Below are 24,605 nucleotides of genomic sequence, written 5' to 3' on the forward strand. Positions count from 1 at the left end.
TTAATTAAATTTTCAAGTACAAAAATAATCATTATTGTAATTGCGAATAATATATTTGAATAAAATCAGGATTAATTATGTAAAAGCCAACCTAAAGCCTGCGTGTCCGAATAAATTTTAAAAAAAGAGAGGATGAAATTAAAATTTAAGACATAAACTAAATTTTGAATAAAAAATTATTTTTATATTCCATTTCTAGATTTGGATTATTTATTTGAGTTGTTGGGTTTTGAGTTTTTTAAGACTGAAACTCGACAGCGTACTTCAAACCATTCATTGCTCGCCACGTAACTAATTAAATTGTACTTTAACTCCTTAGAACCCAGTTCTATATGGTCCTGACCGCACCTAAGGATAACCCAGAGTCCGCGTGCTACTGTCACGGGGCTAGACCTTTCGTCTCACAATCCGTGCGGCCTTAGGCGATCCGTTCGTCCAAACTCGCCCAAGTCAGCCTTACTCCCAAAAGAGAGGATTCTTTTAGAACTCCTCCAAGGCACTAATTTATATAGCGGAAGCGATTGTGCCAAAAGAAGCCACAAGAGAACAACAGAAAGCTAAAGAAAGAAAGCACACAAAGTGTTTGAGTAAATGCTCAAGAATTCTATTACTCTTAAGAATTCAAGTTACAATGGATGATTTACAAATGAGGGGAGGCTCTCTATTTATAGTTGAGCTCCCCCAAAACCGACGGTCAAGATACATGTACATCAACGGATGAGATTCACTATATCCCTTGATTTTAGGGATTTACAAGATTTACCTTATCAAATCTAATCTAATCTTACAGGATATGATTCTATTCTATCTTCTAAGATTAGTTACCAAAATTGCCTAAGTTGCCATGTCTTCATCATTGGGCCAACCAGGCTTCAATCTGATAGGCTTCTTTAGTAGCTCTTTGAATCGGGCCAGTTCTTGTGGGCTGAATGTCCCCATCTAATCGATAGACCTCCATGGGGCGCTTCTTGCGGCATGGTCACGGGCTTTGCACTTTGGCCCGTGACATTCTCCCCCACCCAATCTCGCAACGCCCTCGTTGCGTTTTCTGGATGACACTGGCTTGATTCACTGTGAAACTCTTTCGTTGCCTCGGCTTCTTCCTGACTCGTCTTGCGATCAGGTTGTCCCTTCCTTCGGAACTTATGCCTCGACTTTCGTCGCCTCTTATCTTGAACCGTTCCACTCGTTGGTACATTCTGTTGGCAAGTAGTCTCCACTTTAACTTGCCCCAATTTTGACTTGTTTCTGTTAGAATCCCCTCGATTCTCATACCTCGGCTTCGTACCGCCCACAGTTCCTTGGCCTCCTCGCTTATGAACTTTGAAAGGGCCCCTACGACCTTGCCAAGCCAACAAGTCAGAATTCAAAACACTATCAGAGTGTTTGCAATGTACCTTACTCGTAGCATTTACTCGTCTCGACTGTCCTTGCATCGCTCCTTTTTCCTTGAAGCCCGATGCACAACCCACCTTTCCCAAAGGTGTCAGCTCCACAGTCGATCCCGCAGGCTTCATATCGGTCCCTTGCGCCACTAACACTTCCGAAGAGGCTTTCGTAGCATTCTGTTTTGCCGATTTAATGTTTCTCCCATACGAAACATCTTCGACTAGTTGGATTGACGATAACACCTTAGTCCCAACTTTCACATCCCGATGCACCGGCACAATACTCTTTGTTGATGGACCGGTGGCAATATGGATTTGATCGGCCCCTAGTTGCAGAGTTGCCTGAATCCTAACAAGGAAGTTTAAGCCAAGCACAAAATCGTAATCACTTAATTGGATTACCTCAAATTCTTCCTTGCTCTGCCATTCGCCGATTTGTATTTCCACATCACGAACTACTCCTACAGTTGGGGCTTTCTCAGAAGTTGCTACCTTGATCTTCTTATTCGATTTCCTAATCGACAGACCAAGCTTCTTCGCAGCCTTTTCCGACATGAACAAGTCCGATGCTCCCGTATCAATAAGAGCACTCCGCTTCTGACCCGCAATGTTGATGTCTACAAACATCAACCCATTTTCATTCCTCTTCCCAGGAATGAGCACCATCGAATTGATTTTCGATGTGTTTCCCTCGGTAGGCTTCGCCTCCTCCTTCGGCTCATCATTCTTTGCCGAAATCATTACTTTATTTGGACACTTACGCGCCATGTGTGGTCCTTGACAAAGGAAGCATTTCATCTTCTTCCTCTTGTCCCTTGGGTTGTCTAATCCCCGCTTCGCATCTCGTGGTTTCCCATTGCCACTTGTGCTATCAGTACTGTTGCCCCCATCGCTATGTCCCCTTTCATCTTCTTCATGGTTTCTCTCACCATTGCCCCTTCCATTGGGCTTAGATGCCTCAAGCTTGTCTCCCGCCGGATCAAGCTCAACAAAGGACTCTGCTTCGGCCATGGCTACAGTAAGTTCGGTGATTCCTTGCCTTCGCAACTCCTGTTTTGCCCACGGCTTTAACCCATCCTCGAACCAATAGAATGCTTCTTTCTCGCTCAAGTCGGAGATTTGAAGCATCAACTCGCTAAATGCCCGCACATACTCCCGAACAGTGTCTTGTTGCGTGAGACGACGCAACTTTGCTCGAGCCTCCTTCTCGACAAACTGAGGGTAAAACTGCTTCTTCAACTCTCCTTGAAACTCCTCCCAAGTTCCAATAGCCGTTCCTCCACGTTTCTCATCCGTGGACCTACGTCGCCACCACAAGAGAGCAACATCAGAAAAGTAAATCGAAGCAGTGTTTACCTTAATGCCATCATCCTCGATGCCCATCGCTCGAAAGTATTGCTCCATTTCCCACAAGAAGTTGTCCACATCCCTCGCGGATCGTGCACCCTTAAACTTCTCTGGTTTGGGAACATCCATTGCATGTTGCTTCGGCCTTGAAGACAACATCCCATTACTCAAAGCGGCTTTGTAAATCGCGAGCTCCCCTTTGAGCTCCTCCATTTCTTTCTGCATGGCTAGCACCATATCCTCGAGAGCTTCATCCCTCTCTACCAGCTTTACCTCAGTGGACTCGAGTAATTCCGTTATCTTTTCCCTATTTGCACCGAGAGAATCCAACACAAAATCTCTGAGTTGCTCCTCCATTGAGTCTAACCCATCTGTGCGTCCCTCGACCAATTCAAGCGTCTCTTTCACGTTCCCTACGGATTCCTCAAGATTGACCACTCGATTCTCCAAAGCTGTCAGCAATTCCCTCGAGCGACTGGCTTTTCTAGCCCTCCCACGGGTCTCCATTGGCTCACTCTGACCAACGACTTCTTTTGACATCCCAACAGTGCCTTCGAACCACTCGAATAACTTGGTTCAAAACTTGGCTCGGATACCACTTGTCACGGGGCTAGACCTTTCGTCTCACAATCCGTGCGGCCTTAGGCGATCCGTTCGTCCAAACTCGCCCAAGTCAGCCTTACTCCCAAAAGAGAGGATTCTTTTAGAACTCCTCCAAGGCACTAATTTATATAGCGGAAGCGATTGTGCCAAAAGAAGCCACAAGAGAACAACAGAAAGCTAAAGAAAGAAAGCACACAAAGTGTTTGAGTAAATGCTCAAGAATTCTATTACTCTTAAGAATTCAAGTTACAATGGATGATTTACAAATGAGGGGGAGGCTCTCTATTTATAGTTGAGCTCCCCCAAAACCGACGGTCAAGATACATGTACATCAACGGATGAGATTCACTATATCCCTTGATTTTAGGGATTTACAAGATTTACCTTATCAAATCTAATCTAATCTTACAAGATATGATTCTATTCTATCTTCTAAGATTAGTTACCAAAATTGCCTAAGTTGCCATGTCTTCATCATTGGGCCAACCAGGCTTCAATCTGATAGGCTTCTTTAGTAGCTCTTTGAATCGGGCCAGTTCTTGTGGGCTGAATGTCCCCCATCTAATCGATAGACCTCCATGGGGCGCTTCTTGCGGCATGGTCACGGGCTTTGCACTTTGGCCCGTGACACTACCATATACTTGCCGTTTGAGGGAATTTAGAAAAGGTACATCCTTCGTAAATATTTTATTTTATTAGCCAAGTACAATAATGAAAGTAATATTTAAAATAAAACCTGTGAAAGGGTCAAGCAGTTTAATATTTACTTACTCCATCGATAAAATGCGATGTTCATTAAATGAAATTCTGATATTGCTTTTTTTTAATTAGTATAATAATAATTTAGCTTTTAACCTTTTATATATTTTGTTAATCTGGACCTAGTTTTAATAAAATATGTAAATATTAAAAAATAAATTTATTGAAATTTTTAGAATTAAGATCAAATTGTCAGAACGTATAAATTATTAACGGTTAATTTTATCATCATGTATCAATTAAAAGAAGGCTACATCAAAACTTCATTTAGTGACCATGACATTATAACGGTGGAGTAAGTAAATATTGAAATTGATCTAATGTGGCTAAATTAACAAAAAAAAAAAGAGTGACCAAAACATGAAAGACTTAAAATTTCGGTGATTATTTGAATAGTTTAACCTTATTTGAATTTACAAATATACTTGAAAATCTGAATCCATTTTTTATCTTCAATTTATCCCATTATTATCATCCGAATTTAAATTTGAATTAAGTACATATATCCATTGGATATTTAAATCCACAAAAAAAACTAATTTAAAAGTTTTGAATTAGATTTTGGCTATTTAAATATTCATAAATCTAAAATTGAATCCTCTAAAATTATTTATATATATTAAATAAAAATTATAAAATATTTCAAATAAACAACACAGATCTATTTAGTTCTGCACTAGAATATAATTTTAAATTTTAAATTTTAAATTTAAATATTATCCAAATTAAGGGAAAAAAATCCCTATCTGAAAATTCGAGTTTAATGGCTATATTATTAGCTGCTAGTTAACGTTGTAATAAATAATTTTGGTGAATCGTACGTTTTTGAAATTCTCCAAATGTATAAGTCAAGCGACTTATCAATATACAATGTGATAAGTTATCACACATCAAGTGATAGGTCGGTGTGACGCTGCAGAAAACGCATCGAAAAAAAGGTAAGAGAACTCACTTTCTCTTTCTTCTTTATCTTTTTCTCTCTCTATTTGTATTATTTATTTATTTATTTATTTTATTTGGCAGCTTTTTATTTTATTTTTTTCTACTGTTGTCGTTGAACGCCAAAGCATGAAATTGAACCTCAAACCCTAGAAATCAGTCCTAGAACCGATTTTTTTCCCCTTAAACCCGCCGCTAACTTCCACCAAACGCCGCCGTTTTAGACACCGCCTTCGTCGTTTTCTTTCGCCCTTTTCGATTGCATCTCCGATTGTTTTAATTTAAAAACCCTAAGTTCCTAATTTGGATTCTTAAATTTCTCGATCGGTTAAGAAGAAATGTCGTCTCTTAGCAGAGAATTAGTGTTTTTGATTCTTCAATTCCTTGAAGAGGAAAAATTCAAGGAGACCGTTCATAGGTAAGCTTGAAAAATTCGTTTTCGTTTTATTTATCTATTTTTGGTTTCTAATGTCGTTTTAATTGGGAGCTTGTTTTCGGTTTTGGTGGAATTTACAGGTTAGAGCAAGAGTCAGGGTTCTTTTTCAACATGAAATACTTCGAAGAGAAAGCTCTCGCCGGAGAATGGGACGAAGTTGAGAAATACCTCTCTGGGTTCACTAAAGTTGACGATAATAGATATTCAATGAAGATTTTTTTTGAGATCAGAAAACAGAAGTATCTAGAAGCTTTGGACCGGTATTTATTTGCTTAATTAATTTCAATGATATTGGATTTGGTTTGGTTATATATATAATAATAATCTTGTTATTGGTTTTTGTTTTGGTTCAGCCATGATAGAGCTAAAGCTGTTGAGATTTTGGTGAAAGATTTGAAAGTTTTCTCGACATTTAATGAAGAACTTTATAAGGAAATTACGCTGCTTTTAACCATGGAGAATTTTAGGTAAACATGATTGTGAAAGATTTGATGGCTGGTTTTGGTTGTAGAATTATAATTAATTTGAGATTTATGTGTTTTGATATAATGTAGGCAAAATGAGCAGTTATCAAAGTATGGTGATACTAAATCAGCTCGCAGCATAATGCTAGTTGAGCTTAAGAAACTAATAGAAGCGAATCCCTTGTTCCGTGAAAAGCTTGTTTTCCCTACATTGAAGGCTTCACGGTTGCGAACTTTGATTAATCAAAGGTATTTTGTACTTTTTGTGACATGACATATTTTTAGTTGTAATTATGAATGATAAATGGGTGATATTGTATCTGTCTGATTGTTTTTTTTTTTGCAGTTTGAATTGGCAACATCAGCTGTGTAAGAACCCTAGGCCTAATCCTGATATCAAAACCTTATTCACTGATCACAGTTGTTCGCCTCCTAATGGGGCTCGTGCACCTACTCCAGTAACTCTTCCAGTTGCAGCAGTTGCTAAGCCTTCAACTTATGCTCCACTTGGAGCGCATGGTGGGGTATGATCCTAATTTTAACTATCGTTTTAATCATGGGTGTTCTTGATGCATGTTAATCGTATGGACCTTAAAATTTTCTTTTGTTTCCTATTATGGTATTTCAGCCTTTTCCTCCAGCAGCAGCCGCTGCTGCAAATGCTAATGCTTTAGCTGGCTGGATGGCAAATGCCAATCATTCTTCACCTGTCCAACCTGCTGTCATTGCTGCTTCTGCTTCATCACTGCCTGTTCCTCAAAATCAAGGTAAAGTTAATGTTTATACTGTGGTTGCCATGTTGGCTATCAGGTACATAATGGTAGTCCAAATAATTATGTTCAAAGGAGGGATACTTTTCTCTTTCTATATGTTCCTTCAAATAATAGAATTTTCAGTGACACATATCTGATTACATCAATCCTTTGTGTTTTATGCTCTCTGTTTGTATGCTTGTTAGTGACCTTGATGAAGGGGGGGGGGTAAGAGACTATAGGACTTGGGTTGTATATACTAAAAAACTTGCTTTAAGTACATTTGGTTTTGTCTTGAATACTTTATATGTTGTCAGCTGTTAAAATAATTATCCCAAGATAAAAAGTTTCCCTCATGTGACAAACCTTAAAGGAGTGCGAGGGAATTCTCTTTTCATCTTGTCTGATTAATTCCTTATGTACATTACTGACCTGATTTGATTTTAAATGTACTGCAGTTTCTGTTTTGAAACATCCAAGAACACCACCGGATACACTTGGAATGACCGAGTATGGAAGCACTGATCATGAGCAACTAATGAAACGGCTACGGTCTGCACAATCTGTTGATGAGGTAGGTCTCTAAGAGCTTTTTCTTCATAGCAGTTATATATGCTCAACTACTTTGTAACATATGATAACCAACTATCAGAATTCTTATGAATTTGTTCAGGTCACATATCCCGCTCCTTCTCAACAAGCTTCATTGTCACTTGATGATCTACCCAGATCTGTTGCTTGTACCATTCACCAGGGATCTAATGTGACAAGCATGGATTTCCATCCTACTCATCATACACTACTTACTGGTACAATCAATGACAACTTCAGAAACCATCTTACCCGTGGCGATTTTATATCAATTTCACTCCTTTAGATTTGATGATATGGGTTGTGTTCTGTTATCTTACTTTATGCACTTCCTAAATAGTTGGCTGTAGCAATGGTGAAATTTCGTTATGGGAAGTTGGCATGCGAGAGAGGTTGGTGACAAAACCATTCAAGATATGGGATCTGTCTGCTTGTTCAGTTACATTTCAGGTGAATATTGCATCTTTGACAAAAATAATTCATATGTTATTACTGAGGATTGTAGGATAACTGATTAACTCTATCAATTTGAATCTGATCAACTGCTGAAAATTTGATCTTTCTGTGCGCTAGTGATTGTTGTCCGTAAATGCATTTATTTCTGTAATTTTTGTTTTAAAATTCAAATTGTTTCTGTTACTGATGATTATGTCAATCTGCTTTTTAAAACATTTCTCTTCTATATCGAAACTATACTTCAAACACAAACAATGTCCTGCTGGTTCAATTAACTATGTTAATTTTTTTTTTCTTCTTCACACCTCTTCCGTCTTCTTTAAAAAGTTCTTGAAGCAAGATATGGTTTATACTTTTGCTTCTGGAATGCTGGAATTTGGCAAAATGCATTTGCTGGAATTATAATTGAGATTCTTGCAGGCTAGTATCAAAGATTCATCCATGTCTGTAAGCCGTGTTGCTTGGAGCCCAGATGGAAATTTGATTGGTATGTGCTGTAAGAGTGACTAATAAGTGCTGTTTTGGGCTTCCATATTGAACTTTTCTTGTTGCAGGAGTTGCATTCTCAAAACATCTTGTTCATTTGCTTGCGTATCAAGGGTCAAATGATCTACGACCACATCTAGAGGCATGTTCTAATTCATTTTCTTGTACTTTACGTAAAAAGGTGTTTACTCTTAAATTTAAGCTGATAATTGCCATATCATATTTCTGTAGATTGAAGCCCATGTGGGTAGTGTAAATGACTTAGCTTTCTCTCATCCAAACAAAAAGCTCTGTGTTGTTACTTGTGGAGAAGATAAGTTAATAAAGGTGAGAAAGCAAATAAAGAGACCGTTGTTCTTTTTCTCTTTGAACTTCATGTTTTCTCAGCTTCAGTGATGAATATAGGTGTGGGATTTGGCCGGAAGCAAGCTTTTTAATTTTGAAGGTCATGAGGCACCTGTTTATTCTGTTTGTCCTCATCAGAAAGAAAATATTCAGGTAGCTTTTTTGTTTTTTAAATCTGGAAGATGATTCATGCTTTAAGGGAAAGTTTTTGATGCAAGTTTAGTGTACTCTGATCTGTGATAAGAAAGTAGAGTAGCATTTTTATCAGTAATACGTAAACTACTATATCAGTCCCATCACATTATGAGTAAATGCACAACTACTAAATCTGTGCCATCATATTTTATGGAGAAAGCTGTATAATAGATGTCTAGATGATAATTTGTATAATTGATTTATTTTTTATTTTCTACTTTGCATGCAGGAATTTCTTCTCTAGATAAGATTAGAAGGCACTGGTGAATGTGCATTTTTTTGTTGCATCTCTTCTGGAAGTCCAGGAAAAACATTTTGCATCTGTTGCATTTGTTACTATATTTAATCTGTTCTACATTGGATTGATCAGCTTTTATCAAGTCTGAGCTTGATAAATGCATTTGTAGGATAAACAGTAGTTTATTTTTCCAATTGTGAATTGTTTTTGAATTAAGCTTCTGTCATATTGTTGCAGTTCATATTCTCAACTGCTATAGATGGCAAAATCAAGGCTTGGTTGTATGACAATATGGGCTCAAGGGTTGACTATGATGCTCCTGGACAGTGGTGTACCACAATGCTCTATAGTGCTGATGGTAGTAGGTAATTAGAGATAACTCAAAGTAGTATCTTTGATTGTTAGATGTTCAGTCTTACACTGGTGCTACAAATCTCCTTGACCATATATGGAAAGTGACAAATTAACAATCCTCTCATGCAGATTATTCTCTTGTGGCACAAGTAAGGATGGGGATTCATTTTTGGTTGAATGGAATGAAAGTGAAGGGAAAATAAAGAGGACATATTCTGGTTTTAGAAAGAACGCTACTGGTGTAGTACAGTTTGACACAACCAGGAATCGCTTTTTGGCTGTTGGTGATGATAGCCAGATTAAATTTTGGCATATGGATAGTACAAATATGCTCACCAGCACAGAAGCTGAGGGGGGACTTCCGGTTAGCATCTCGTTGTTCATTTGACCATCCTTATTTATACACCTTTTATTGAATGAAGAACATATACTGTGATTTCAATTTGGTTATCTTACTTGATATTGGGATGGTACAGAGTCTTCCCCGATTGAGATTCAACAAGGAAGGGAATTTGCTTGTTGTTACTACAGCAGACAATGGATTCAAGGTTCTTGCAAATGCCAATGGTCTTAGAACATTAAGGGCAATGGAGGCTCGATCTTATGAAGCATCTAGAACACCACTTGAGATGAAGGTTATACATCTTCCATCACAATATTCACTTTTGTATTTTTTGTTATTTTGTCACGAATTTGTATTGACAACTTGTGTTCTTGCTTGTTAATGTAACAGGTATCTAGTTCTGCTATGGGTACAAGCATCGGTCCAGTTGTTAGCAAGGTAGAACGTGTAGACAGCCCTGCAAGGCCTGCTCCCAGTCTTGTATTCTGCGATGCACTAAGCTTTACTTTCTGCTGATATTTTGTGTTTTGGTTAGAAATTAGTGTCAATTGATACCCATATTAAAGAAAATAAATGATTATTAAAACAAAGTTTAGAGATTATGGACTTGCTGCTCAATGGAGTTTAATTTGCTTGTCTCTGATGCAATTTACTAGTGTTTTGAACTGGCTCTAAGTTGAATTACAAATTCTTGTAGAATGGAGTTGAACTGATGAGTAGAGGAATTGAAAAGCCAAGGAATTTGGAACATTTGTCTGAGAAAACCAAAACTTGGGAACTAACTGAGATTGTTGATGCCACACAGTGTCGAACAGTTGCCATGCTGGACAACTTGGATACTGCTAGCAAGGTTATATACTTCAATATATAAATATATTGTTTTTCATTTCTCATTTTTTGTTTTTAACATTATCTTTCAGGAATATCTTGTTCAGTTAATCATTTTTTATCATTATTAAATTGCCTTGTATTAAGGTTGCTAGACTTCTTTACACAAATTCTGGTGTTGGGGTTCTTGCTCTTGGAACAAATGGTGTCCAAAAGCTGTGGAAATGGAGTCGCAGTGAACAAAATCCTAGTGGCAAGGTGAGTTATGCTTTGGAAGCATCGATATATTATTATTCATTAAAGCATACATGCAAATTTACATATGAAGGTTCATATGCCTGTTTGTACTTATTCATATGGTAGAGAAGTTTCCGTGGCTATCTTTTCTTCTTTTAATCTTTTGTGGTTCTATAGGCTACTGCAAGCATTGTTCCACAACTTTGGCAACCCAACAGTGGTCTTCTTATGACTAATGATGTCCCCGATAATTCCGAAGATGCAGTTCCATGCATAGCACTGTCAAAGAATGACTCCTATGTAATGTCTGCATGTGGTGGAAAGGTTTCATTGTTCAATATGATGACATTCAAGGTAAATTAATGCATGTTTTGAAGATTTTCTGTTGTGGCTGCAAATTTTGAGTTACCTAAGAATTAAAAAACTGATTGGAGGTTAACTGGCAGACCTCTGGTTCTTGGTTCAATCGGTTGAATTGGGTGGTTCAACCTTGTTGAAAAATGAGAAAAAAGTAGTGACTAATAAAAAAAGCATAAAATTTTCAAAACAAAGAAATAACAGAAAAACTATATTCATGAAAAACCAAGCCCATTTTCTTTTATTAAAAGAACCCAAAAGTAATAAAAAAAACTTCTGGTTTTTAACCGCCTTTTCTGATTTCTGATTCTTGATTTTTTAATGGTTCTTGCTGGTTTTCTGGTTCAACCTGTGTTTAAACTGCCGAACCTGGGCCAAATGGTTCCTGGTTCAACATTGAATGGCCAGTCTGGTTTGATTTTTTAATCGCTGGAGTTAGCATGGAGTTTCTTGTCACCCTTGATTTCATCTACATCTATCTTTTAGTTGATACAAATTACATTGATTTGCAGGTAATGACAACTTTTATGGCACCTCCTCCAGCTTCAACATTCTTGGCATTTCATCCTCAAGATAATAATATCATAGCTATTGGAATGGATGACTCTGCCATCCATATTTACAATGTTAGGGTGGATGAGGTAGAGTATTTATCTTTGTATCTTTCATCGATACCAGTACCTTTTAGATGTTTAATACAAAAGAGGTGCTTTTTTCCCCTTTAGGTTAAAACAAAATTGAAGGGTCACCAAAAACGCATCAGTGGTTTAGCATTTTCCACCAGTTTGAACATCCTGGTTTCTTCTGGTGCTGATGCTCAGGTATGCTTCATCATCAAACATCGCTGTTTCTGGTTGTGTAATTTTATCTTTCGTTCTTATTGATGGAAACATGGTTAATGTTGAAAAGAGATCGGATGTACTTCTTGCATTTGTTTTGTTTGGTTGCGAATTCTTTTCCAGTACATTGGTTGCCTATATACGATACGAGAGTAATTGTAGAAAACTGCAGTAGAACTTGTATTGGAAATGAGATTATTGTATCTCAATACCTTTCTTAATGGTTCCCATGTTTCTTTTTATGTCCTTAAAATCTATGTTACGTGGACTCGGGGGCGAGTGTCAAGTATGGATATGTGTTTGACATGAGTAAAATAATTTTTTTCGAAGGTCTTTCCATATATATGGAAGATAGTATGTCCAGGCCATACCAATGTGTGATTGGACATGGATACTTCAAAGAAAATGAAGAGTTGGAGTAGCATAGCTAGAAACAAAAGAAATTGATTTCAGTTTCCTGTAGAGGGAATTCTCACATTCTCTTGCAGTATGCTGTAATCATTTCAAATGCTTCAAGTGTTCTCCTGTTTTTATTTTCTCTTGTATTTCGTATATATACACCACAAACACATAGACATACATGTATGTCATATCAGTTCTCATTGTAGTTTTATTGCCTATCATATTCAACTTCTTTCTTTTTGCAGCTTTTCTTTTGGAATACCGATAACTGGGAAAAGATAAAATCAGTTACACTTCAACTGCCTGCTGGAAAGACCTCTCAGGGTGACACTCGAGTGCAATTTCACTCTGATCAAGTTCGATTGTTAGTGTGCCATGAAACGCAACTTGCGATATACGATGTTAACAAGATGGAATGCATTCGGCAGGTAAAAAAGCTATTAACATTTTATGTAATGAATTTAAATACGTGGTGAATGCATTTTTACTGTTCTTTTTTGTCGCAGTGGATGCCCCAAGAAGTACTTTCTTCATCTTTATCGTGTGCAGTATATTCCTGCAATAGCCAGCTAGTTTATGCTACTTTTACTGATGGTAACATTGGAGTGTTCGACGCCGATAGTTTAAGGCTCAGATGTCGCATTGCACCATCTGCGTATATCTCTCCTGTATCGTCAAACAGGTTACAGCTTATATAACCATGTCATTAACTTAGTTTATTGTTATTGTTGTTATTATTATTGGTTGTTGAATTGTTATGCATAAGGGTGTGCAAAACTCAGTTAAAGCCGAGTTAATGGAATTAACATGGTTTTTGAAACCAGATTGGTGGTTGAACTGGTTAGTTCACCGGTTCTCGGTCTGATCGCCGGTCCGCTTTCAATTAAATTAATTTTTAAAAATAGTAAAAAAAATTTATTAAAAACTATAAAACACAGTTTAACCTTCGGCTCAACCGTTTTTCTATACTGGTTCATACCGGTTTGTGGGTCAACCAGTTCTCTCCCTTCAGACTGCTGTATCGCCTGGTCTGGTCTTGTTTCAACAACTATGGGAATTAATCGGTGCAGTTTGATTAGTTTGGTTTCAGTTTTAGTTGGTTAAGGAAATCGGTTTAAATGTTATAGATGTATGAAAGAAAAACACTGCAGTAATAAAGCTGATTACATTTTTTTCGGTAATTAGGGTTTTTTAAGGGGTGTAAATAAAATATATGATAGTTGGTAGGTTTACTTATTTGTTTTTGGTTAACTGAACCGATTGACTTAAGTTGGATCGGTTATTTGGTTTTCTCTCAACTTGGTTTTGTTCTCAGTTATCATTTATTGGAAGTTGGTTAAGTCAGTTTTTTTGGCTTTTTAACCGAACCGGCTGAACCGACCAAATGCATTCTCCTAGTGATGTGTTGAAAAGTCTTGCATGAGACATACATGTGAAATCTTATGTCTGGTTTCGATGTTCTACAATGACAGCCCAACCATTCACCCGCTTGTAGTTGCGGCACATCCACAAGAAGCCAATCAGATAGCTGTGGGATTGAGTAACGGTGCTGTCAAAGTTATAGAACCCTCGGAAGCAGAGAGGAAATGGGGACTTCATGTACCTGTCGATAATGGAACAGAGAATGGAAGGACGGCAACATCATCAACCACTAACACTTCGGAACAGCTACAGCGATGAACATTAATGTCGCTCCCGATACCTAACTTGTAAGTCATGGATGTAAAATTTGTAGGTGGTTGTCCATTTTGTATGTGTCTAATCATGTATTTGAACAAATAGGGAAAAATGTTGAGAAGAATTGAACAAGGAAAATATAGTGTTTTGTATGTATATTGGGCACTAATCTCTTTGATACATGTGACATTCAATTACTGTTTCATGTTATTTGAACTCTTCAATATGAATATGGAATACAGATAGATACTTGTCTGATATAGATGTGTTCAATCTTTTTCAAAGTTTTTTTCTTAAAAAATTTAAAGATTATAAAAATTACAGGAAATTTAAGGATAAAGATGAATTAATTTAATTAAATAAAATCTCAAGTGAACTTTAAAAGTAAATGACAAATTCATTTTAAATTTTCTTATTATAACTTAAAATAATCGAAGCATTAATGTTCTATATTTTTAAATTTTTTTATTTTAAATTATCTCATATAAGATTTAACAGCTTCAAAACTTAGATTGATATAATAATTATAATTTGAGAATATTTAATGTAATTAAATCAAATTAAATATTTGATTTTTTTAGTACTAATAGAAGATTGGAAAAAACATATTAAAAGAACTTATTTGATTTGTAAATTATTTGGATCACGAATCAAATGAAATATTAAGGTACTCAAAATCATCTCTTTGAATCATATAAGGATAATTTATATTACAGGATGATCATTAAATTAATTGAAAGTTTGCATTTAAGTCATAAACTTATTCGTAAGTTTTTATTTAAGTCTGTGGATTAAGTTTTTTCTTTAAAATAGTTCGTTTAGTGACTTTCAAGCGACGATTCGACAACCAATACGATGAATCAATGCCCATCAACAAGTAGATTTTTTAACTTTAGATCCAAGTCAATTTGATGGTCAGTGTTGAAGATCGAAAGAAGAAAATTATTTGGATTTTGATTCATAAATCTGTGATGTTCAAAGTTGTTTCATGAAAACAAAAATTGAATTGTAGAAAAGGGAAAAAAGAGCTTTTGATTGATGCGAATAGAGAATGCCATACAACTACAATTTTAACTGCCTAATGACTTAAATGAAAATTTTCGAATATTTCAATAACTATTTTGTAACTTTTTGAAGTTGAATGATTAAAACGTAAACTGATCAATAATTTAGTGACCTTAATTGTACTTTACCCTATATTTAAACACTATGATACTCAATTTTTTTTTATTTCTTACTTTTTGGATTTTCAGTTGTGTATCTCTTTCAAAGTGATAGAAGCCAGGCTAGCATCTTTCACAAAATGGGTCCCTTCTCTTCCCTGTCTTCCAACATCCTCCTCTCACTTCATGCTCAGTGTATTCATATCAGCATATTTTATCATATTATAATTAAGTTCTAAAGTATTTTTATTTTTATACCTTAATAATTCATACTAGTATAAAATATTTTTAATTAAAAATATCTCATTATATTAATGTTATATAATCGTATCTTATATAATATTATGGATTCTATAACGAGTATAAAAAAATTGCAATTTGAGATCATAAATAATAAATATTAATAGTTGAATTTATAAAAAATATATTTCAAAAAAATTAAACATAAGTAAATTAAGTAAAAAGTATGTCATTAGAGGAGCGGCCAGCTCCTCTAGGGAAATTTTATAAAATTTTAAATTAATTGTATTTTGGTTTTAAAAATGATAAAAAATAATTTAATTTTTTAAAAATTATAAAGATATAAGTTATTAAAATGATAATATTATATTTTTACTATCATAATAATATACAATTTAATTTCGACCCCTAAAACAAATTTTAACTTCGCCTTTGACATAATTTATTTACAACCTTGGGAGTAAAGTTTGGTTTTAGTTAAACTCAATAATAACCTATTTTAGTATTAGAAATAATAAAAAATAATTTGATATTTTATAATGAAATTATAAATATAAATTTAAAAGAATAAATAATTTAAATCGAATTATTGACGTTAAACAGAATCAAGTGACACCTGGAAAGAAAATCTAATAAAATCACATTAACTTTATCATATCCCACTAATCGATCCTTAACAGTGTAATAAAAACACACTTTTTCTTTTAATTTTATTTTTAGATCTCTTAATTACTGTAGCATTTAAGGAAGTGAAAGCAGAGAGAGGGCCGTTTCAGACAAATTTGTTGGCGAGAGACGTTGTTAATTAATTACTGATTATTACATTTTTTATTTGAAGTCCACGCAAAAGAAACAATTTGCTTAACTCGATATAATTAAATTTAAAATTCTTTTTTATAAGGGAAGGTATTAGATTGAAATTTTTTAAAATTTGTTGGATGATGTGTAAATTATAGATTTGGTTTTTATATTTAATTTCATAATTTTAAAATTTTATCTTATACTTCAATTTATTATTTTCATACTGTATTTTTAAAATTCGACAAAAAGCAATCGAATTAGAGAAGTTAGATTATAGCAGAATTTAATTACTATTATTTGACTTACGAGTGGAGTGAAATTTCAGAATTTGAAAAAGTAAATTGACTAAATTAAAATATAATGATTAAATTTATAAGTTACACATAGTATAGGGACTAATAGCAAAATTTAACCCTGAAAAAAGCGTCCAATTTAATTAATATTTTTAATATTTGTGTTTAAAAGGAAAAGAATGTAATAAGATTTGTGTGTTTTATACATAATTAATGCTCATCATTAGCATACTTACATAAAAGCCGGCTTCCTATTTTTCTTTTTGTTTATGTTTAAACATACTTCAGCTTATCTTCTTCGTCACTTCATCTCTTCGGTCAACTGTTGCTGCGGAAGATGGCAGTAAGTATGTTTCTATATTATTTAAACTGTACCTGTGACTTTCTAGCTTGTATATATACACACATATGTTCTGGATTTGTAAAAAGTAACATAAATTAACTGGATTTACTCATCATCAGTGGTGGAAAATTATACACACACACACATATATATATTCTGGATATGTTCAAGTGTTTTTTATGATAAAAAATTTGCAATTTTTCTGGGTTTTTTTCTCTTTTTGTTAACTGGATTGCTTATCATCAATGGTGGCAATTATATATTCTGGATTTCCTTCATTTTATAGTTTTTGGGGAGGGGGTTGTGGGGGTGCAGATTTCTGGTTTTCATTGGATTCTAAAACTTTCAGCTTTTCAATCTTAGCTGTTATAAGATCGGATCATTGTTTGAGATTGAAATTTAATGCATGCTTTCTCAATCTCTGCTACTTATTCATTAGATTTGTATAAGACACTTATGCTTGCAATCTAATTGGTTTTTAGTTCGGCTTGGTTAACTCAAGCCACTCCAACTTCCAAATTTCAATTCGAGTACGTCAAGCATGGAACCAAGCTCATGTTTTATTAGGTAGATGAGCGTAAATGAGTGAGCTCAAGTGGTTCAATTTTCATTTCAAATTCAACTCAATTAAACTTGAATCGAGTTTCAAACATTGAATTTCGAATCAAGGCCAAGCTTCTTGTAAAGGTAGTAGCATGATCCAAAAGAGCTAAACTCTAGATTCAACAAATACGAGTTTTATTCTTTTTGTTCTTGTCTTGTACTCTTGATGTGAATCTATGTTACTCGAGCTCGGGTGTAAGTATCAGCTATGGATATGTCTCAGACATGAGCATGTTTAATCATTTCTGTCTTTCCACGTATGTTGAGGGTTCTTTGCGGAGTGATGTCCTTATCCTTATGTTTGAATATGTGCTGAACACGGATTTTCAGGTCTTGGATATCAAAGTTACTATTTTTTTTTCACTTGTTCAAACAGGTGGCTTTGCTTTTGCTATGGGCATTGTGCAATGCAATTAGAGTGAATGGAGAAGAAAGCAATGGACGATGTGATCATAAGCTTAAGTTTAACCCAAGACCTCATTGTGTTTCAATTCAAGAATTCGGTGCTATCGGAGACGGCAAAACTTTGAACACCATTGCCTTTCGAAATGCCATTTTCTATCTCAAATCCTTTGCCGACAAAGGCGGTGCCCAACTTTATGTGCCCCCTGGACGATGGCTTACCGGAAGTTTCAATCTTACGAGCCATCTTACCCTCTTCTTGGAAAAAGATGCCATCATTCTTGGATCTCAGGTATTTTTTTGCTCTTTTGTTCAATCAAAACAGTGCAGGTTACTATGAGCCACTCTTGATTTTGTTTTGCTTGTTAAGGATCCATCTCATTGGGGTATTGTTGAACCATTACCCTCGTATGGTCGAGGAATCAAGCTTCCCGGTAGAAGATATCGAAGTTTGGTGAATGGTTACATGTTGCGCGATGTCGTAATAACTGGTAAGGTTGATTACCACTTAACTTCCTTTATCTACTATTTGTTATGATCTTGGTTGAGTCTTGGATAAACTTGGACTTGAATGTTGCACTAGGTGATAATGGAACTATAGACGGACAGGGCTCGGTTTGGTGGGAATGGTTCACATCGCATTCTTTAAACTACACGCGCCCTCATCTTGTGGAGTTTGTCTCATCTGAATATGTGCTTGTTTCTAATATTAGTCTTTTGAATGCCCCTGCATATAACATTCATCCAGTCTATTGCAGGTTTGTTTTTGTTTTTCGTAAGTTTTCCATCCCTTTGCTTATTGTTTGAACATTTGTGTTTGATATGCAAAAAAATAGAGAAAGTTAAATTTATATAAAAATTTGTGTTTAATATGAAAATAAATGGAGAAAGTTAAATTTATATCTACTTCCATTTCATGCAGCAATGTACACATTCATAATATATCGGTCTATGCTCCACCAGAATCTCCATATACTGTCGGCATAGTCCCAGGTTTCTGATGCTAATATCTCAATCTTTTCATATTGAGAATCTAATTTGTTTTCAGATATTGCTTGTTGTCCATATCTATATTTATTCTTCTAATTTTATTATAATTTCCTTTACTTATAAGATAGAATACTAGTTTTTGCTTGTATCGATATGTTTCTAGAAAAGATTGAAAGCTTTTACAGAAGAAATTGCATGCCTAATTGTTACTAGTTGCTTGGCGGTGTTTAAAGCGATTCTGCAGGAAAATTTCTAAATCATTCTTTAACATTCCGGTTTCAGATTCTTCGGATAACATTTGCATCGAGGACTGCAACATTAGCATGGGCCATGATGCGATTGCCTTCAAGAGTGGATGGGATGAGTATGGCATTGCATATGGTAGACCGACCACTATCGCCCATGTTCGAAGGGTCGATCTTCGATCATCCACAGGCTCATCTCTTGCCTTTGGTAGTGAAATGTCTGGTGGCATTTCCGATATTCTAGTCGAGGAAGTCCATCTCTACGACTCATTAACTGGTATCGAGTTTAGAACAACAATAGGTAGGGGTGGTTACATCAAAGAAATCATGATATCAGATGTTGACTTGCTAAATGTTAATACATCTTTTGCTGCCATCGGTGACTATGGATCCCATCCAGACGACAAATTTGATCCTGATGCTTTTCCGGTATTAGAGAAAATCACCCTACAGAACATCATTGGCACAAATATCACCATTGCGGGTAATTTCAAAGGAATTGAAGAATCTCCCTTTACTTTTATATGTCTATCAAATATCTCCTTATCAATCAATTCTACTTCTTTGTCGCCATGGCAATGTTCATATGTTTCCGGGTTTTCTGAGTCCGTATTCCCAGAACCATGCCCCGAACTTATGAATTCGAGTACTTCGTCATGTGGAATCCTAATGCTCGAGTTGCAATTCTATAATATAATTCTTTAAAAAAAAATATGAATTTGGGATATTTCGACCTATTCGGATTTTTTTTTGCAATAATCTCTTTTTGGCTAGTTGGAAATTGCATATTGTTTTGTATAGCTTCATTTCTTTCTTCTTGAATTTTTTTTGTAGTGATGGAGTTAAAACATAAAAAAAAAGTATTGGGTATATTTTAGTGTTAATGTTTAATGCTTTTTAGTTATGTTTTATAGATTTTGTTTGTTTGTAATCTTTTTGTAAAATATTATATAATTTTGAGTTGAATTAATGAATAAAAATGGTAGATAGAGATTCAAAAAGTTGATTCGGTGATGAGTTGCTTTGTATAAACGAAATATTTATGTTTAAAATTTTATTTTTATAAATATTTAAATTGTAATTTAAATTATTATTTGGAAAAGTATAATGTTTCTTTTAAAAATTTAAAAAGTAACTGTGATCAACATAACAAACGTTTATTTTTGTATATACACCTCTAATCCAAACTAGCTTTATGGTTGGGAGCATGTATATATATATATATAAAGAATCTGCACATGTTAACCTCTTTATTTGACATGTACTGAATTTCTTTGCTTAATAAGTGGCGAGCTTAACTTTATTTATTTTTTAATTTTAATTTTCCCTTTTAATTATATATAGAAATTTGTCTATATTTCTATCCGACTTGATTTTTGGGCATGTACTTAGCTTTCTCAAATTTAAGATGCTTTTTATTTTTAAACAACACCTCAAAAAACCAACTTAACAATATTATTATTATTCGCAAATCAATGACACCTAAAATTTGACCGACTGTACTAAATTTGCTTTTCTTTTATTATTTTATTTTTATCTTTAGGAATGTTATGTGGTGTGGTCTATATATTAAAATATATCTTCTTTAATAATAAAGATTAGTCTCTTTAATTTTCTCAGTGGAAGTTATGGGGGTGTTTAGTCTTGCTTTGTGTAAGTTTTGTCCATAAGTTTGGCTTTTGCTCTTCTTTTGGGTTCCTAATTACCATTACTGTTTTAGTTATTTTTGGTTTCTAATGGTTTTTGGCTGGTTTTTGTCTTCATTTTTTTTTCTGTCAATTCGCTCTTTTGCATTTCTCTGTCTTCTCGGTGCTAATTGCGGAGGAATTGGTTCAGTATTGGTAGAATTTCAAGTTGACAGAGGATGAGTTTGCAGACCTTGATGTTGTTGATATTCTCGACGCTACTGTGGCATCTGCTTCTGATTGTTGGGTTGTGTGTAAGCGACAACGCTTTCGTCCTCCAAATTGGGATGCGTTCATTTCTGTGTTCCATCCGGTTTGGAAGTTATCTGAGTCTACACAGTTTCAGGCGCTGGACGAGAATATCATGCTCATTAAATTTGGTTTGCTGCGAGATAGAAATAGTGTCCTGGCTAGAGCTCTTTGGTCTTTTGAAAAACATCTTTTGCTGTTTCAGGAGTATGATGGTAATCTACGCTCCTTGGATTATCTATTTACTGAGGTGGGTTTCTGGGTTCAGTTTATGGTCTGCCTTTGAACTTGATGGTTCCTAGTACTGCTGAATGTATAAGTGCTCACATTGGCCAATTTTGTCAGTTTGATTCTAGTTTAGCGAAGTGGAGTTAGGGGTGACCTATGCACTTTCGTGTGACTCTTTCAGTCTCTAAGCTTTTGACTCGATCCATATCCTTTCGTGGTGCCAATGGAAGACCATTACAAGGTCTTCTAAAGTACGAACAATTATCTATTTTCTCTATGTTTGTGGGCTCCTGGGACATACTAAGTTTGACCATGAGTGCCCTATTTCTACTGATGTGCTCAGGATGATCATCGATTATATGGTGACATGATTATTATTTGATATCTTTTCGATATTACATCATCGATGAAAAGTAAATGTGATTATAGGTTGTTTATTTTGTTATAAATTACTTGATTATTATTTTATAATAATTGATTTTTCATGAAAAGAATATCTAATAGTTACTATCAGATAAATTAAAATCATATTGGGAGAACAAATTTATCCCAAAGAGATTAATGATATCCTATGAGGTAACTCACTTATGACAAAATTATTGGATATGCACTAATTAAGTAGCTTTTGTAATGATATGTAATTAGAGAGAGCTCAATCATGATATTATACTGAAATGATTTTATGTAACACCTTATACCTGGCCCAGTCACCGAGCTCGAATATTAGGATATCATACCACCGTCACACATCATAAGCATTACAAATGTTCTCATTATTAAGCAGATCCAATTTAGCTTTTAAATAATTACAAGTCACACATATTCCTAGCTATTATTAAAACATGCTCAACATTCATCAAACGAACTTAAAACGAGAATTAAACATGTTTTTAGACCACCAAACAAAAATTTAGAATTATTCACGTAAGTATTGATACTGAATCAAAGGTATCAATATTTCTTTCAAACGGTAGTAATACTGCTTGGAAAATCGATTCCAAAATAGTATTCTGTTTCTCACTTAAAATCAAAATCTAAGAATTTATCGGTACCTTTCATAAAATATCGATTATTCTACATAGAGCATCGATACTCATAATATGGTATCAATTCCAAATTACGTTAGCACTTTCAAAAATCATGGAGGTATCGTTTTTAAAACACAAATATCGATACCTCTGCTCCAGAACACAAAAATTCAGCAGTTTAAGGCATATAATCCATTCAAAATAATAATTACTCAACATGCAACTTTTACCTTACCAAGTAATCACCAAAACAACCACAATAACTGTTCAATCATCGAAAACATGTCTGAGTAAGAAAACGGTATAATAAGAATAATATCCATAAATCCTAAGAACAAATAAGCTATGAAAGTAATCAAAACATTAAGGCAAAATTCATACAACAGTTCTACCACATTATTCAACGTTCATTGACCATATATACAGTTCATGGAAGTTCAACATAGCAAATATTCAAACCAAAACAATAACAATGAAATAATTATAACATTTATAAAAAATGCTAGATAACTAAACCCATAAAATATCACGAGGACCACAATAATAATCAATCGAAGTCTAACCACATTGTCTTATCCCTACAGTTTAAAGAATAATATTAATACCACCTACGCAAATACTAAAGCCTAACTTGGATAACTTCCTTGGTGTCCCCACATCGCTTACACCGCAAACACTAAATATCTGCAATGATTAGAGAGAGTGGGTGAGCTTAAACAAGCTTAGTGAATATCAGAGTAACCACAATATATACACAACATCAAAGGTTAAACAAGAGCATGCTATAACACATTCACAACTATATTCTAACCAAGTCACAATAGCATATTCACGCTTCATTAAATCATAAAACTAACATATACTCCTACATGCAATTACACTCAACTTGCTTATATATATAATTCATTTAACAATAATTCATCAAGACTAAACAACATATACATGCTTTAATAACTCACAAGTCTAGCTAATATATTCGCATGCATTCACAAGTTAAATAAAAAAGACCCAAACCACAATTACATACGCAATTTACTATGAGAACATACTAACATTTTCATGAAACTTAAATCGACTCATTTAACATATTATTTACATGTTTATGCATCAATCTCACATTGTATTATCATAATAAATAATATCACATTTAAACGATAATTTGGCATTTGAGGCTATGAAACATAAAAGTGCGTTCTATCACCACACATCGGATACACAGATCTCCAACACACCAATTGACTCATAGAGTCGAACATATCCTAAAAAGTGAAGCGTAAAACTAACACTCTCCAACACAACAAACATGTCCCGTTGAATGGAGCTTAGATCACATTCTCTTATCTCTCCAACTTATCCCAAGGCCTCAATACCCCAAAACCCAATACATATAGGTGAGTAATCACAATCCTATTATATGCCAACTATATCCAACGGTTTCAAGAGATCACAAGGCCAAAATATCCACAATTACACATTTTTAATTACTGATTTGATGCACATGATCTCTATTCATATTCATTAATTTACATCACAACTTGTACATAATGCATGCTTATCGGATTCACATTTAATTGCATTTTAAGTCCACAATAATGCTAATTGAGCCATTACATATCCGACCACATATGTGTGCATTAAAATCAGTATATCATATATCACATACAAGTATTCTCACATAATACATGTCATAATAATATCACATTCCACAATTCAACACATATATACTTACCGAAATTCCGCTCGCTTTCGCTACATATTTACATTATTAGCATATAATTATAACTGTCATTTGGCATGCATATCATGCCTACAGCAAAACACAATTCACAATAGTTATCACACATTTCTCATATCACAATATCGCATCATAATACTCAATCCACAATTATTCACATAATCACATAATTGCCAAAATAAAGCAAGGGAAATAGAAAACTTACATTCGAAACTTAGGATAGGGGTTTAGGCTATTCCTAAGCTCTCAATTAACACTATAAATTTTGTCTACAAGTAGCGATTCCAAACATTCACCGATCTTGCTTTCGCTTAATTGCTGAAAGCTTAAACTAGCTTTTCCTTACCTTTCACCTTGTTCATAGAAGGCTCCAACAATTTCGATGCTTCACAAATAATAACTACACAATATGCACCATTAATTAACAACCAAAGACTCACCTAAACCAACCAAATATGCAAGTCTAAACTATATTCTCTTATAATCGAAACCTTTGACATAGCAAACTTGAATTTCAATTATCTGGCCTATAATTATTATTTTTGCCTAAAACTAATTCTGTTC

At 34.6% G+C, this 24,605-nt stretch overlaps 2 protein-coding genes across 3 annotated transcripts; both read left to right on the forward strand.

The window, feature by feature from the left end:
* The first annotated feature begins 5,092 nt into the window (after window positions 1–5,092).
* Window positions 5,093–14,294, forward strand: LOC107891851 (topless-related protein 2). 2 transcript variants are annotated; one of them, XM_041100320.1, is made up of 25 exons: window positions 5,093–5,454; window positions 5,553–5,732; window positions 5,826–5,939; window positions 6,027–6,185; window positions 6,283–6,460; window positions 6,565–6,703; window positions 7,147–7,262; window positions 7,362–7,497; window positions 7,620–7,729; window positions 8,156–8,222; window positions 8,290–8,363; window positions 8,453–8,548; window positions 8,627–8,719; window positions 9,237–9,364; window positions 9,483–9,717; window positions 9,830–9,988; window positions 10,087–10,176; window positions 10,394–10,546; window positions 10,672–10,782; window positions 10,939–11,115; window positions 11,631–11,759; window positions 11,844–11,939; window positions 12,605–12,787; window positions 12,866–13,041; window positions 13,832–14,294. In XM_041100320.1, exons 1-25 carry the CDS (start codon window positions 5,375–5,377, stop codon window positions 14,037–14,039), a joined length of 3,387 nt encoding a protein of 1,128 aa, XP_040956254.1. In that variant the 5' UTR covers window positions 5,093–5,374; the 3' UTR covers window positions 14,040–14,294. The 2 variants fall into 2 exon arrangements, with proteins under 2 accessions (XP_040956254.1, XP_040956255.1); XM_041100321.1 differs by having other exon boundaries at window positions 10,087–10,134.
* A 2,432-nt stretch (window positions 14,295–16,726) lies between these two features.
* Window positions 16,727–19,887, forward strand: LOC107891850 (probable polygalacturonase). The gene is made up of 6 exons (XM_016816774.2): window positions 16,727–16,876; window positions 17,856–18,173; window positions 18,252–18,372; window positions 18,465–18,639; window positions 18,804–18,874; window positions 19,154–19,887. Exons 1-6 carry the CDS (start codon window positions 16,871–16,873, stop codon window positions 19,819–19,821), a joined length of 1,359 nt encoding a protein of 452 aa, XP_016672263.2. The 5' UTR covers window positions 16,727–16,870; the 3' UTR covers window positions 19,822–19,887.
* Window positions 19,888–24,605: the final 4,718 nt, after the last annotated feature.

This window comes from Gossypium hirsutum, chromosome D09 (genome assembly GCF_007990345.1).
Source record: "Gossypium hirsutum isolate 1008001.06 chromosome D09, Gossypium_hirsutum_v2.1, whole genome shotgun sequence".
NCBI classification, from domain to species: Eukaryota; Viridiplantae; Streptophyta; class Magnoliopsida; order Malvales; family Malvaceae; genus Gossypium; species Gossypium hirsutum.